Here is a 16,044-nt window from a genome sequence, read left to right as displayed (position 1 = left end):
TTATGTATTTGACCCTTTAATTTGTGACGTTAAAATTCTAAGCTTCAAATTGAATTTTAGTTAATATCAATTTGACAAAAATGAAATGACATTTTTAAAACAATCATCATACTTCTGAGACCATTAGGGTCAAATACATCTTAAATTATACCGCTACTAATATTATGATTTGTAAACTTCATTTCAGGATATAAAAGCCCTTAAACTTTGCTTTATATTAACAGTAAAGTCCAAATTAAAAAAATCCCCGGAATATAAATTATTCACTACAATTTATGTTATATGGAAAAAAGTCAATGTTAGTGCGACAACAAAGTGAATACTGTCAAAAGAAAAAAAAATACAGAAACAGGATAACTATTCTAAACTTCTTTTCTAGATTGTATTGCCAGCAAAGCTATAACTTTCTTTTTCAACAAGTATGGATATTCCCGGTGCAAAATTGTTTCCTCTTTCTAGTTCCTATGCAGATTACATTATATACATAATGTCAGTACGACCCTGTAGGTGTGAGCTTTACAAAGAAAACAGAATGCTGCTGAAACTAGTGCGCTACAGATCGTATCGATACGATCTATGAATTTTAGCCGGTTAGTTTCCAGAAATAATCCCTTGGATAAGACATTCGTACATCATGTGATCAACCAAGGGGAGTTTCTGTCATGGTATACTTGAGAAGATTAGTTTTTCATTTCAGGTACCCAGCTCAATTCACCCTTGCTTACTTTATCCCAATTTCATGAAGCTCAAGAAAGCCTTCAAAATTCCAGGCCAGTCAAAGGTTGTCCTGTTCATAACCTTTCCGGGAATTGGGAGAAGCAAGTTTAGGCTTCTGTTTCACAGTTCTAACTTCAGAACAGCTCAGCTGTGGAGAATATTTATGCTGAAACTCTTGGTGATTCTGGAGATCAAAGTTGAACTCTTAACGCCTTGGATTTAAGGTATGCAAGATTTCTGCTTGTTTAGGAATTAGTTGAAGAAGTATGGAGATCTGAGAACATCCTGCAAGTCAAAATTTCCCCTCTCCGGAAGAGGTGGAAACTGCAATGTTGGATATGCTTTCTGGAATTCCTCAAGCAACTGGAGATAATCAAATTTTATGTAAGCTCAAGAAAACCAAACGATTAGTACTATCATAATTTAGTTGATGCATTTAAAACGCGAAAAAAAGGGGAAAAAATTCCAAGCAGATACCGCACTTATACACACATTTTCAAGTATTGGCGTGCTGTAGAGCTCCACAAATTTTTCCCTGAGAATCTTATTCATCAAATCCACATCACAGGCATGTGTCCAGAAGGAGTCATGCACACCTGCAGAGGTATCCATTTCATTCATGTATCAGAAATGCAGGAGGAATTAATAATGGTCAGACCATTCACTTTTGAATCATTCTATGTTATGAGAATAATATATATCCAAAATATTCCATTTCATAAACATATTAATGCTTTGTGTTAGACTTCTTCTTCCTTGATATGCTTCAGCAAGGCACTTATCACATCCTTTGTTGTTATACGGCTCAGGGTCAAATTTGTTCCTTGGGTTATTGGGGAAGATCAATTGTACCCTTAACATACAAAACGTTCTAATGTGGCCCCCTATGGTAGAAATCCTAGTTCAATTTTATCCCTATGGAAGAAGCCCTAGCTCATGTTATCCTTTTCTAAGTCAATACCTGACAAAAATTAGTGATGTTGCCAAAGGGTAAAATTGAGCTAGAGTTCCTACCATGGGGACAACATTGTGCCATTTTGTGCGATAAGGGCAAAAAAATTATCTTCCCCAATAACGTTAGGGGCAAAATTGAGCCTTATCCCTACAATATATTACAGACGATAAAGCAAACCTGCAAAACGCAGATCAGCATCTCTACAAGCCAAAGCAGTCATCATCATGTGTGAACCATCAAGCGAATGCACAAAATTTGGAGGGAATGCAGTCCTCTGCTTTCTAACCTCTACCTAATACATGATTTAAATTTTATTCTTGTCAGTGCTTGAAATTACAGAGAGAGAAAAAAAAAACAGAAAGCAGAAAGCAATATGATAGATCAACATACCGAGCTACCCTCCCGCTGCAAGGCCAAAACTTGAAGTGAAGTTCTTATCTGCCAAAATTGAGTTTAATTACTATGTTGTTAATAGAGGCTGAATGGAAATCAGAAAGTATTCATTTTAAAAGCAAGTTGGAACTGGCAACAGTTTTGCTTGTCAGGAAACATAATAGTAATACACATTATTAAAAAGAAAAAAAAACACTCCGCAGAAGTGATGATGGCTACAGTAAATCCCTCATGACTCAAAGAGGTTATAGAAAGAAAGCAATGTACAGGAGAACTATATGTTGGCTTTAGTATTCAAGTCATTTAATGTGTGGGAAAAAACACGATATAATTATGTGAAGTTTCAGACTTCAAACGGCATTTAACTCACCAGGTACATGGCTACATGTTAAAGCCAACCAAAACTCATAAGTTTCAACACGAGGAAACTTGTAGTTGGTGCAATATCCAAAGTATAGGAAATGTGAAATAGTTAATAAAAGTTTGAAATATTTACGCTGAAAGTCTTGATTTTTACTATGAACAAAAATATCATCTGTTTCAAAAACATTTCCTATAATTTGGATAAATAACTCAGAAATTATATAAAGTTATGAATTCATCAAAATTATATGTAGAAAAGACACAAGAATAACACTTACAAGATGCCTTTCACTCTTATAATATGGTTGAACAACGGGAAGACCCAGTGGAGTCGTCCATCTTACAGGTTGGTCTTCTGAAGCAATGACCTGCAAAAGTTTTAGTTGATTAATAAACTCATGATATGATACATTTCATGCCATAAAGTTGACCTCTTGATTTAATTTCAAACACAACAGAGAAATACCTTTGCACAATTGCCTAGCCAAGCCATTATATCCCGTGCAGCTTCAAATAACTCTCCCAGGGCAGTCAACGTTACCTACAGAGAGATATGTAACTTGAGAATAAATGTTTGGCTGATCAACAACAAACAGTATACAAATATCTATCATAAGCACAGAGGCCACTTTGCCACGATAAGTTTGGAAAACTAGGACCACATGAGCATCTTGTCAGAAAAAAGGCTTGTTCCCTATGTGTCTAGTAGTGGGCCTTGATATAATTAAATTACTTACCTTTTCCCTCCAATTGTTCTCTAAGCTCTTGTGTTATACATTTTGTTTATAAGTATTTTGTTATTTCAAGTGCTATGCAACTCCAACATCAAGACCCATAGGTAAAATAAAGTGCACATATAATATATCAAAGGAGTTATGGTTGAATTGCATAGTCAACCTTTTAAATGAATTTAATGTTTCCAGAAATCATGAAACTAACTTATTATTTGGTTGTGAATCCATACCCCTAAGACAACCACTATGCTTCCAAATATCAACCATCAAATCTAATTTAAGTTATGCTCCCTTACTTTAGCAACATAACATGATGTGCTAAACAGCATTCTTTCATCTGTAATATGCCCCTTCTCTTCTAATCTCCTTTTTATTTGTTCGCGTGCTCCGACATAGGTCACACCATAAACTGAAGTCATCACCGTTTGTTTAACTAATTTCCGATCCACCTGAAAGCTTTCACAATATCAGATTTGGTCAAAAAAATCTATTCAATATTCTTACTAGGAAGAAACAAGACAATCTAAAACCCAGAGTAACAGATATTAGACGAACCTGATCAATTAAGAGCTTGGCTAATAAAGCACTTGGATTTGTACTAGGGTCCTTCTTGCTGTCTCTTGCAATTATTGCTTGGACCCTGCCACACAAAGTCTCAAATCTCAATCAATGCCTAAAATAAATACTAGACATATACCCACACAACAGACAATGCAAAAACACAGTAGCAAAGAGGATCTAGCAATTCATATTCAACAAGAAATGACTAACTTTAACAGTGTAGCATAATACCTCATGGCAATTTCTGTGTACACATCAGCAGGTTTCTCTCCAGCAATTAAATTAACTGCTGCTGCTTCCGGCTGAAAACCAAATTCGCCAAAGACATCAATGAATTCACATCAAATATTAACTAGACAATTATTGGAGAATACTGATCCTCTAGGGGTAAATTGAATTGAGAGTACTCTATAGGATATCTATCGCCATTAGGAATATACAGATTGTTACACGCTTCTTGTCCAATTTAGCGTGGTTTTACAGTTGTCCCAGCTTGCCTCTTCCTTTTAAGAGTAGGAATAGTTTAGTAGTTATAATACATTGTTATTTGGATGATAAAGGTATAGAAAGCTTCATGCCTCTCATTTTTTCTTGGTGTTTTGTTTTCTTCTATCCTGTTCCATATCAATTTGCTATTACAGTCCTTTGAAATTGTTCATGAGCATAATAGGAAAACAATTTCAGAAGGACTTTTACCTGATGAGATTGCCAACTATGTTTTCCTAGAAAACAAAAACAAAAGAGAAAACATTCATATTTATATAACAGGTGCGTACACTGTTTCTTCCCAGAGCTGCATAATGCTGTAAGCCATTGCATGATCCATCCTATTAAAAGAAAATAGAGAAAAATTAAGAGAAAACAAGAATTGCAATAGCATCACAACATATCCAGAAAAACAATAAAAAAAAAGATGTAAGAGGCATAAAACGCAGATATGACAGCATGACCTACCGTTCCTCAATAAAATGGACAAAGTACTTTGGTAATGTATTCTCATCAGGCATTTCATTCGCAGTTACAAACATGAATTTAGCACATATAAAAGTGTCAGCATCCAACTTCATGAGAAGCAAGTACAGAATGAGTGTGTCAATCTACAGAACTACAAGATCATTATCAAATTTAAATGGGCCAGTGAATGTCTAAGTGCAAACTAAGAAGATAATTTGATGAGGTGGAAAGGATATATACTTCAGTAGGCTATGCTATGTTGCACGAAAACGGAAATGGAAACAGAGACCACATAACAGTTTTGGTTCAAATTATAGGAAACAGAATTGTGTAAAGAATAAAAATATAAGTGTATATTTATAATATTTAAAACTTTTAAGATAGGAATTTGTAATTTTTTATATATAAAATGAAAAAAAATTACTCCCTCTGTTCCACATTACATGTCTTTTAAGGTTAATGCACACTAATTAAGAAATGCAATAAATTTTAAGTAAAAGACTTTGTTACCCTTATATTAATTGCATCCACTAGTAACTTTATCTATTCCCAAGGCAAAAAATCAACTTAGATAGGGGTATATTTGGTAAAGTAAATTTTTTTTTTTGAACAATGGTAAAAGTAAATTAATGTGCATAGATTGAAGCAAAATGTCATGTATTGTGGAACAAAAAAAATTCTCTAGAAAGACATCTATTATGGAACGGAGGGAGTACATAAAAAGTGTAAAAATAGGTTTTTCTTTTTCATTTTGAGAGCTTGAGAAAGTTGATCTAGAAAAGATCAGGGATCTAATGCAAAGTGATCATGCATGATATATTGGTTGATTTACAAATTTGCTTCTGGAAACCCATTTTATTTTCAAAAAACAGAGTTTCCCATTTTTTTAAATTACATAAACATTAGCCGAAATGTTTCCTAGGAGTTTTTGAAATGGAAACATTTTCAGAAAATGGAAACGTTTCAATATAAAAGTTTCTGCCCATCATAGGGGCTACATCATATGCTCTGCATTCAGAACCCCATGCACTAAATTGATTGAAACTGAAAATCATTTTCTACGTTTAAGTGGTCACTCTAATCTCCAGCGCAATTGGGATAAAAATTCCAAAAACTTATCACAAATTACCCATGTACTTAATAAAAATTCTTGTTTATTCCAAAGTTGATTGAATAGATTAGATTCTATAACATTACAGAATTAATGATATGGTGAACAAACTTCCAACCTTCTTCCTTCAGTAGAAATCGGGCAAGGGTGCAGAAACACTGTTGCACATTAGTCTACTACACTTAATTCCTTACAAATTTGTGTCTACTGAAGTAAAAAAGATTTATTAGTATTTTACAAGCATGTAAATCATCCACAGATATGCTCCTTAGAAAGAGAAGGCCACAAATATATCTGATCAATCCTGCCTACTTGACTGAATTATCCATGAAGGCCTTGCCAATGCCAAGTTACAAGAATTTTAATAGTTTTGTTGAAAAGGTAATGTATCTATTACACAAGGAGAAGAATAATATAAATCAACCAAGGGTTGCAATTAAGGAATCAAGAAAATAACCATAAAATGAAATTCTTTACCCGCATATTAAAGGATATCCCTAGTCAATATAACCCTAATTCCTATTCTTCTATCCATTCTAGATTAAGATTTTGATAAACATTGATACTCTAGCCACTTTTTTGAGGATATATTTAGTTCAATTGAGATTGAAAAATAAAGACGTTGGATATAATTTTGATTTCTATTTGCAAAAGCAAGAAAATTACTTTGGCTGCTGTACATTTCTGATTAAGAGTTTACCTGATGGATTGGCAGGTGAGAGATGACAGTATATGGTGATGAGCTCTTTAAGGCTTCTGATATGTTAATACAAGCAGCTAAGCACTGGAAAGGATCTTCGGCTGTTAACCACCAGCGTTTTCCATGGACAGGGTTTTCTGCTGAATCAAATATATCATCCATATGATCTTCGACGAATGCTAGACGCCCATCATGAGATAGCTTTTCAACCCCTCCAGAATATAGGTTTGCCAAATGTATCTTCAGCCACCTTAATCCAGACTTCCCTAGTGGTCGCCCTTCGGCAAATTCAAGAATTCCTCGACACAGATCAGAGCTTAGATGAGTCAAATGTGGATGCATTGGGTATGCACGTCCTCGAAAATCAAGATTGTGAGGATAATAAAAGCCGTCCTCTTCTTTCAGTTTTCGAGCCACCTGTTTGAAGAGGTGATCAGAATCCATGGTCATGGTACCAAAAGTAAGTATCTCTATGGGTATTATTAAGCAAGCCATCTAAACTCGACAAACTGCAAAGTCAATGAACTTGTACTGCCCATGTCATCGCTGCCTGGGCATTCTGTTCAACAAACTACTTAATGATGCAACAACTGTAGATTGGTATTGTTCAAAAAACTGTAGATTGGTATGTCCATGAAATAACAAGAGAAATCTTACTGAAAGCTTAAGTTCAGTATCACATCGCTGAGAATGTCTCTCTCGATTTGTCTTCCTAGCTTTCCTGGCAGTCCATTTCCAATTCTGAAGATCTGTTAAATCCTCTGAGAGTGGTTTCTCTGGTATTGGAATCTGAACCCAAAGAAAGAAAAAGTAAGGAAATGCAAACAATAAGGTAGTATTAAGCAGTTAAAATTTATCATACAGAAGTTACCAAAGACAAAAAAAAAAGGGTAGCTCACGAATACTTCAATTACACGCAGGATAGATAATCCTATCAGATGGCAATTAGCTTGAAGCATTATAAACATCAATCCTTAAAAAATGACATAAACATTTTAGGAAAATTTTGATAGGTGAGATGTCCAATGTATCAGATAGAATAAAACTATTCCATTCAGGAAACATAAGAGAACTCTGAAAATAATTGGCTGCTGCAAGCCTCACTGTCTCAATATCTTAAAAATTGTTATTGCAGGTCAAAAAGTTCATGCAAAAGAAATTTCTTTTAGAGATGTGAAATTTCAAGCTGTACTAACATCGTCTCTGTCAACCAAGCCTGCAATGTTGCCACCACTTGCCCAGATGCTCTCCACTACATTGAGTACTCTTCTGTTCACCCTCCATTTGGTGTTTCCAAGTGTATCCAAAGCCTGAACACATTACAGAAGCTCATAATAAGGTTATTCTATAGATTCATTATACAATAAAATAAACAAATAAATACAAATGTCACAGCTCGAATAGAAAACAGCAATAAGATCTCACAATGATGACAAACACCAACTACAAGACTGCAGACCTCAAACCTTCAACTTATAAAGGCTACAAATGCCCATGAAATGCATTTCTCACAGAAAAACTTAGGCTCATATCAGCAAAACACAGAAATGCCAAGTCATAGCTTAATCATAGGGGAAGCGACATCAAGAAAAATTTCATATATTTGACAGAGGTGTAGGAGAGGTAGTTAGAGAGTTGAGGAATTTTAAATCAAATTTCTCTTAGACTTATAGCAATTGCCATTAGCATATATTTGCACTAGTATAACTGCATAGTTTTAATAGGCACATAAGTGCAGCATATCCCGACACTTTAATATTTGGACAAAGATTGTAAATAAAAGCTGTACCGATATTATCAAATGGATACACAATTAAAACCAAATTCACAACGCAATTACTAACAGTAGATGTATCTAAGAACTAGTACTTGTTTTTTCAGCTCAAGGAGATTAGAACCTGATATTTCAACCAAATATAAAGACAATAGTAATCTTCACTGGGAAATAAAATGACATGTCCACAATTTTTATGTGGTATGAATGAGACTTTTAAGATGGAAGTGTGAAATGTGAAGTTCAATAGGTGCAGTGCCAAGAAAAAGATAAGGTGATTATGGTAAGTGTATATCAGCAAAGAGTAGATAAGTTAAAATCCAAAGGTAGGAAGGTTGAATTTAATTAAATTGTAGGAGGGAAGCAAACCAGAGATAAACCTAAAATGTCTTTGGAAAATCTGTAATTAAGAGGGATTAACACCACAGTGGAAAATTTCCTATCGGTGTTTCCAACTTTCCATCCAAGGGAGCTTGGTAAAACATATCAACATAACCAACTCAACCTAAATTCCGGATGAGGCTGGGTTGATTTTTCTTCTTTATTTTTCTGAGGGAATGTATTAATTAAGTCGTCATTTGCAAACTAAGAATGTCTAGTAAGAAAGAGGAAAGACTTGAACTTGATACCTGCTAAAAATATGAACTATATCCAGTGGTAAGCTTTTCAATAATCAGCATCCAAGAGAAGGGATTTCCTCTTGTCTTCCATTCATATAGAGTGCAAAAATTTTAGCCAAATTTGTGGCCATCACCAATAACCACAGAGGGAAAAAGGAAAAAAGAAGAAGCAAAGAAAGAAGCCAACAATTTCTCACCTCAAACACTTTCTGCATATCTTTCCCAGGAATGTGCCTAAGTGCCTCTTGTTGCTTCTTAGATCCGTGAGTACGCATGACATATGAAGGTAAGAAGAAATGCCCACCCTTGTTGTATCTGCATTAAGTTTCAAACATATAATGAAGCTACAACTAGGTCCAGAACAACATGTATTATTCTGCACAGACAAAAACAGTCCACTTGTACCCTTGTTTTGGGTTTTTTTTTTTATTGAGGAAAGAACGACAGAAAAATGTAAAGCTTGTGAGTAATATTCAAAGATTAAGTACTAACTGAAAAAAAATTTCTTTCTGTTTTTTTTTTTAGCCAAGGGCAGTTCCAATCATGTCTTTTTTTAGTTCTGTATTTCCTGAATGCAAGATGGGAATATTTACATATAGGCAAGAGTTCCTTGCTCCTTTGCATCAAATTCTGATTTAAGGAGAACTCTTATTATTAACAAGCAGATAACGTTTTTATTTTTCTTGAAACACAGTTAGGCTTGTTTTAAATTGCGGTGAGGTTGGTGTTTTTACTATAAAAATGCTAGTTCGATTGAATGTTTTTATTAAGCTTGAAAATTACCCGAAGTCATAACTTAGTGGCTTTTTTGAAATTGCAACATATAGTTTAATTAAGCATGCTATACATATAAACTTCCAACCCCTAGATAACTAACAAAGGGCTAAAATTTTCCGTTGACAATTGTCACACTAATAAATGAAGAAATGACAACAGTACAACACTTGAATTGTATTGCTAAATTTGAAGGGGAAGTTTGGAAAAAAAATCTGAATTTAAAAAAAAAAATACAAATAGAAGATGAAAAATGACTGCCTCATCATACAGTAATGACAAGGTTGTTTTTAATAATATATGGAAAAATATTTAAAAACATTCAATGCATAAACCATTGATTTTGGCAAATTATATGCTCATTTCTTCTATTGCTCCAACTCTTGCTTCACCTCAGTAAAGAAGTTTCAGACACATAAAGGACACTTGAACAATGCATGGGGTACTCGAGTATGTCCAATTTGATGGAAAACTCAAAAGAATGCAAGGACACTTATAGTGGCCTATATCAGTCTAGTTTAATTATTTTGTGTGTGCATGTGTAACTTATGGAAAAATCAGTGTGGTGATCTTTACAGCCACTATAAAGACAACAGCAGTATTTGCAAGAACATGTTATATCTACATCACCTATCCACTTCGTTTCACACATACCCTTTCCATTTTCTGGGAGGTACCAGCATTGGAAAATATGGAATCAACATATGCGGAGCCTGCATTACACATACATTTCATTAAGAGCGAATCAAGAAATCAGGTACAGATTCCACATTATATGAATGATGAATTTGTCATTCAGCATCAAAAATTTGAGAAATCTAAAAATACAGGTGAATTTGTGCCTAAATTTTCCATCAAAGTCTCATTAGTTCCAAATTTAACTTTTTTTCAAATTAAGTAAATTGTATTGGCATAATATGTCATATATGACATACGAGGTCCAAGAGGTGGTCCACCTTTGTGATACTTGCCAACAAAACAAATCTGAAATTTGCAACCGGTGGGTACACTGCAGCCCCTTTCTCTTTTGCAACATGAAGTATTATGACAATGTCACAATGCAAACAATTAAGTTTGCTCCAAAACTTATTTCAATAAATAAATCAGCAGGCTCATAATTGAAAATGGGCTTAAGAAGTTCAAATCAATCTTAATCGAACAAAAACTGATAAGTTCCAAAAACAAAAGAGAGAATCATTGACTCACAGATCCATCAAGCCCCTTGAGCACGAGGGGATCACATTCTATAACTCCGTACGTCTTCACAATTTTCTGCCTAGAACGACGAGCATAATAAATTATTCATGATAAATGTATTAAGACGGATAAACAAGAGATTAAATAAGGACTAGACTAAGGAGAAAAAAATATATCCTCCACTGGCTACTGCTAGAAAAGGTCCAAAGAATCTACATAGAATTGTTTGCTAAAATTTGATTTATCAGCATATCAAACACTTGGATTAATAATAATAATAATAAAACAAATAAAATAAAATCTTCCTTGAGAAGATTGGAAAAAATAAAAGAAGTTCCTGACCCTGGATTATGTTTTGCAGTCTTAAATCTATGTCTAAATGCTGGTCGAACATCTGGTGGCATATCTTCTCCTTGGTTAACTGGAGCTTGCACATAAGCTGTTCGAGTTAATAGTTCTATCAGGCGACTTCCTAGCTGCACAATTGCAATTTGCATCAAAAAGGAAAGAAAAAAGAGAAAAAAAAAAACTGTTCACTACCATAATATAATAAACAAAAAAGGAAAAAGAAAAATGACAAATGACAAATTTGTTGACCCATCCATAGTACAATCAATCAAAGTTCTAAAGTTCTAAAGAAAAAAAGAGTATTTTAGCCATCTCAAAAGGATGATATGCAAACGTCACGAACCTTAGCCTGTTTATCTCGCCCCCAAGGTTTCATTTCTTCATTTTTCACTAGCTTTTGCACGTCGATAAGCCGTTTCTTTCTAATCAAACTATTAACACGTTTCCTGAGTATCATTGTCGCCTTGCCTACACTCTCCTCAGCATCAGCTAACGTCTTCTTTCTTTTGTGATTCTTGGTCTTCTCCAAAAAATTATGAATCCTAACCTGAGATATATAGAGAGAGAGAGAGAATGACAGATCTAGCTTAGGTGCCAGCATAAATTTTAATAAATTGCTTCTAATATTAAACTTAATATTAACCATCCATGTAAGTAGTTGAAGTAAAGCATATGATAAACCCTCATTTGAGAGTTGTTCATTCTGTATTCGTCTATATACGTTTTAAGAGACACATGACACTTGCAAGAGCACATACATAAGTTAGTTTTTGTTTGGTGAGGATGGTGAAGTTTGACAAAAAGACCATTGGCTCACAACAGAAGTCTGAAGATACTACTGTAATGGTATAAATCTGAAAATTTAGAAAAGCTAGGCTACTGCCCAAGTTCTTGGTTGAAAAAGGAAACTAATCAACATGTCATATAACTTCTCATAAAGGGTTATCCTATTAGAGAAACACGTTTAGTATATAATTATTTAGTAATTTCACATTGCTAACAATAAATTTTCATATTTGGGAACAATAAAAATGTATGGACTTGCTAAGACGCGGAATATCCTCAAGGTTTCCATAATGTGCCTATACAGATAGGTATTTTCTTAGATTGTTAACAATCGAATTATGACCATTTGGTTCTCAGACATTTGTTTAGTGTGTGAAACAGTTTGTTCGGTTCAAAACTCAAACTGATGAAACTGAAAAACGGCTTAAAAAAAGGAAACTGAACCTAACCAACTGGTCCATGATATGATTTTTTTTTCATGCTTAAGGTTTAATTATTCAGTTTAAACCGAATTATGCACACCCCAATATGTATTTGTCTGTCTCATATGCATGCACAAATTTATTTTCTTTCAGGCTTCTTTTCTCAACTCTTTTCATCCATCCTTTGCTGCACAGCTCTATCCTACATTACTACCTTCCCTATTCTGCATATCTTTACAACAAGTCTGCTCCCTCTCTCTTCCTCTTACTGCAGAAATACTCCTTCCAGTTCCATTCTCTTTGCATCACAGCATCACTACTACATCCATCAACAGGCTACAATTTAACAATTGTCTCAAGTACATTATTGCAAAGCAAGACCAGATTATAGTTATTAGTCATGGCTGAAAGAGAAGTGCTTTTTACTGACTCTAACTAAGAGTTACTCCTAAGATCTAAGAAGATAACAGTCCAAGACCCAATAAAACATGCATCTTTGACCTAAACCCCGCAAATAGAATATAAATTCCATGCCAAAACGCAGATATTACTGAGTAAGATACCATGAAAAATAATCAAACGAGATAATTCATAATGTTACTGAAACTAGCAATAGATAAAAGAAAGATCGTATCTGTTATTGTATCAGTATTCATTGCTTGATAGGCTTTTAACACAAGAAACCAAACAACTAAAAGATCAAAAGATAGTTAATTGCATCACCAGATTGAAAAAGCGAGTTGAGGAATATCCAAATTTCATGGTTCATTTTTCACAAATATCTAATCTGAATTTGTATAGTGCATAACTGATTAGCAGTGTACAAATGGATTAGATGGATTTAGTGGGCTGGGTAAGCTCAATTGCATTCAATTTTAATCAGCTTCAATAAATATATCATAGCTGATGGTACATAGAAGCGTAAATCCCAACCTATTTGTACAGGCCTAACTGAAATGATAACTATGCATTATCGATTATGCAAAGCTCAAATGAAGGAGACCACCAACTGATCAGGATGGTTAGATTAGCATACACTAGTCAGTTTATCTAAGCTTTACTGCCACACAGAATAATAAGTGCATTTCTAAATTACGACTGAAATTTCAAACTGTCATGTCAATTCTGGTGCAAGAACTATTTGAAGCTAATCAGCAGGCATTGATAATGTATGACGGATGCTTAAGAGGTGAAATTTAGCACCCAACTTTCTCTTATTTTAACTGAGACTACATCATGCATGTTAACGTGTATTCTTTACAATGACCTGTTCTAGTGCTTGATGCAATAGCTAATATCTAATGACACAAAATCTTATGCCATTATGCAAGAGGGCTCTATGACTGCAAGATCCATGCATTCTCATAAGGAGAGTCAGCAAAGGGTGATATGGAAGTCATTCGAACCATGATATATTCCTGTTCAAAATTGAAACTAACCCATAATAATTACCCAAAAATTCAACTAGTCATTGACCAAAAATCAACTCTTCTCTCAATAGTCTTAGTGCACTTCGAGACGCATGCATATGGTTTACTGCACAACCACAAATCCTTTAGCATCAATTTATTACAAATTAGGTCATTTGTTGCTCTTGACAACATCGATAGCACTTCTAGGCGTATGCACACATTTTAAACACATGGTGATATATGTTTCAGCCCAATTCGACTAAATCTGAAATCTGTAAAATTAGCATGAATGTTGAACCTTCCTATTAAACTATTTGTTAAAAGAATTGAACAGAAGTTGCGATTAGCAACTTAGGTTGTGAAAGATTATTAACCAAACCAAGTTGAACTCATGTTTGTACTATTCAGCAACTTTGACTTTGTTATATTAAGAACTTTAAGTTTATAATTGTAACCTATAAAGCCTTCATAATACGAACAACCTGAGTGCACCGTAAAAAGTGCATGATAGTGTTTCAATTGAACAAGGTTGAAGCTGAGAGCTAAATAGCAAAGGGTTTAAAATTGTGTTTTGCCAACCGAAAATGTAATAAAACTCACCTCCTGCTCTATAGCGACGCCTATTTGGACGGCAGCCTGGACAACAGGCACACATCCATCTTCATGGCCTATCATTACCAGCCCCATCATCTTATGCATAACAATGACTGCCATCTTTTCCGCTGGCAACAACTCAATATAAGGAGAAAATGCTGTCTTCTGCTTTTTCGACCTCTGCAGATTCTGCTCCTCCTGTATGGCTTCTTTCAACGGCTCAAACCACCCCAGAAACAATCCCTTCACATAAGGCAAATTTGGTGCCAATTTCTTCTCACACATTTCCCTCACTAAATTCTGATATTCGTCCACCGTTCTCTCCCATGCCTCAGTCTCTTCTCTAATTTGCCTCCTCCTTAACATATTATACTTCCTCTTCTCAATATCCTGGAACTCTATCTTCAAGTCTCGATTGGTAAGTTTGTACAAACCCTTGAAAAAAAGCGCAGAAATCCACGGCGGGTCTTGGATAAAAACTCTTTTCTTCGACTCGTGATGCAAAATTTGGTTACTCTCGGTGTCAGGCAAGTTCAATTTGATCAATTTTTCAAGATTTTGGTGGGTCTCGATGTCCTGAACGAGATGTTCATCAACAGCATCATGCAAAGGGTGCAAGGGAAGTAGATTGCGGGGGAATCTGAGAACGAGAGGAAAAGAAGAGGAAGAGAATGAAGGGGATGAAAGAGAATGAGAGGTTGGAACAGAGAGGAAATGGAGGTTTTTATGGGGTTTTCGGATGTTGGCGATAGTGGATGGTTTTACCGGCCAATTTGAGAGCTGGAATTGAGCAGTGTGGCTCATAGTGAAAATGGAGGCGGAAGTTGTAAGAGACAGGAGTTGCGATGGAGAAGAAGATAAGGGTATAAGGAGAGGGAAGAAGAGAGAATGAATGGAAATGAAACCTCTCTTAAACCCCTCCCAGTGCCTGTGGTGCGTAGCCAATGAACTTTGTGCTTATTTTTGTCACTTTGCAAGAGATTTTTGTTGCAAGGATACAACAAATCTATTTTCCTTCAAAAAAAAAAAATTCATTTCCTAAAAAAACTAATGAACATTCATTTTGTTCGGCATATCAAAACAATATGGAATTTCTGAAAATTATTCTAAAAATTATTTCATTTAATTTTAATTTAATTATAGCTAAAATTGAGCCGAGTCAAGTCGATTTTGGCCTGCTTATACTCGACTTGTTAGAAAATTGACGAACTCAAACTCAACATTATGTTCGTGAGTTGCTCACGAGCTTGTTCATGATTTTTGTTCGCGAGCAGCTTATTAATTCAGTTCATGAACTTCGCTCGTGTCATTAATTATGTTCGTTAATTATATTGATTTGAAATTTCTTCAACACAAAACTAATAGCTTGATTGTCTGATATTGATTATGTTGGGCGATGATAACACTGGATAAATTTCCAATCAGATCACGTCCCTGTGAGGCGCCGTTGGGATCGGCCGGGGACACTCCGATGCCAAAGTCAGTAACAAATATGGAGAATAAACTGTATGGACAAAGCTTAGCGAAGAGTAAGAATATATATACCTCGATAGCCTAGACGTAGGCTATTTATAGTTTGATGGATTTGTAACTTCTAGGTAACTAGAGAGTCTCCATTAATGCTCATTT

General features: G+C 34.8%; 1 protein-coding gene across 2 annotated transcripts; it reads right to left on the bottom strand.

Annotated features, from left to right (window-relative positions):
• Positions 1-235: 235 nt before the first annotated feature.
• LOC136202421 (DNA-directed RNA polymerase 3B, chloroplastic) lies at positions 236-15,347 on the bottom strand. 2 transcript variants are annotated; one of them, XM_065993029.1, is made up of 19 exons: positions 14,422-15,347; positions 11,545-11,748; positions 11,196-11,329; positions 10,863-10,932; positions 10,311-10,369; positions 9,080-9,197; positions 7,685-7,798; positions 7,146-7,277; positions 6,489-6,905; positions 4,500-4,550; positions 3,955-4,025; positions 3,718-3,802; positions 3,459-3,611; positions 2,895-2,969; positions 2,707-2,796; positions 2,063-2,110; positions 1,850-1,964; positions 1,210-1,313; positions 236-1,080 (listed from the first exon to the last, which is right to left on the bottom strand). In XM_065993029.1, exons 1-19 carry the CDS (start codon positions 15,217-15,219, stop codon positions 970-972), a joined length of 2,949 nt encoding a protein of 982 aa, XP_065849101.1. In that variant the 5' UTR covers positions 15,220-15,347; the 3' UTR covers positions 236-969. The 2 variants fall into 2 exon arrangements, with proteins under 2 accessions (XP_065849101.1, XP_065849102.1); XM_065993030.1 differs by lacking the exon at positions 236-1,080 and having other exon boundaries at positions 1,850-1,960.
• Between the last annotated feature and the right edge of the window lie 697 nt (positions 15,348-16,044).

Source organism: Euphorbia lathyris, chromosome 8 (genome assembly GCF_963576675.1).
Source record: "Euphorbia lathyris chromosome 8, ddEupLath1.1, whole genome shotgun sequence".
NCBI lineage: Eukaryota > Viridiplantae > Streptophyta > Magnoliopsida > Malpighiales > Euphorbiaceae > Euphorbia > Euphorbia lathyris.
Note: the sequence above shows the minus strand (reverse complement) of the source record. Positions and strands in the feature narration are given on the sequence as shown.

Bases quoted from the DNA above. Each gene is read 5' to 3' on its own strand.
- LOC136202421 (XM_065993029.1), bottom strand. From the start codon at position 15,219: ATGAGCCACACTGCTCAATTCCAGCTCTCAAATTGGCCGGTAAAACCA. The intron at 10,933-11,195 runs GTCAGGAACTTC...TCGTCGTTCTAG, and splicing joins ACTGCAAAACATAATCCAGG to GCAGAAAATTGTGAAGACGT. The intron at 3,612-3,717 runs GTTCGTCTAATA...GAAAGCTTTCAG, and splicing joins CCAAGCTCTTAATTGATCAG to GTGGATCGGAAATTAGTTAA.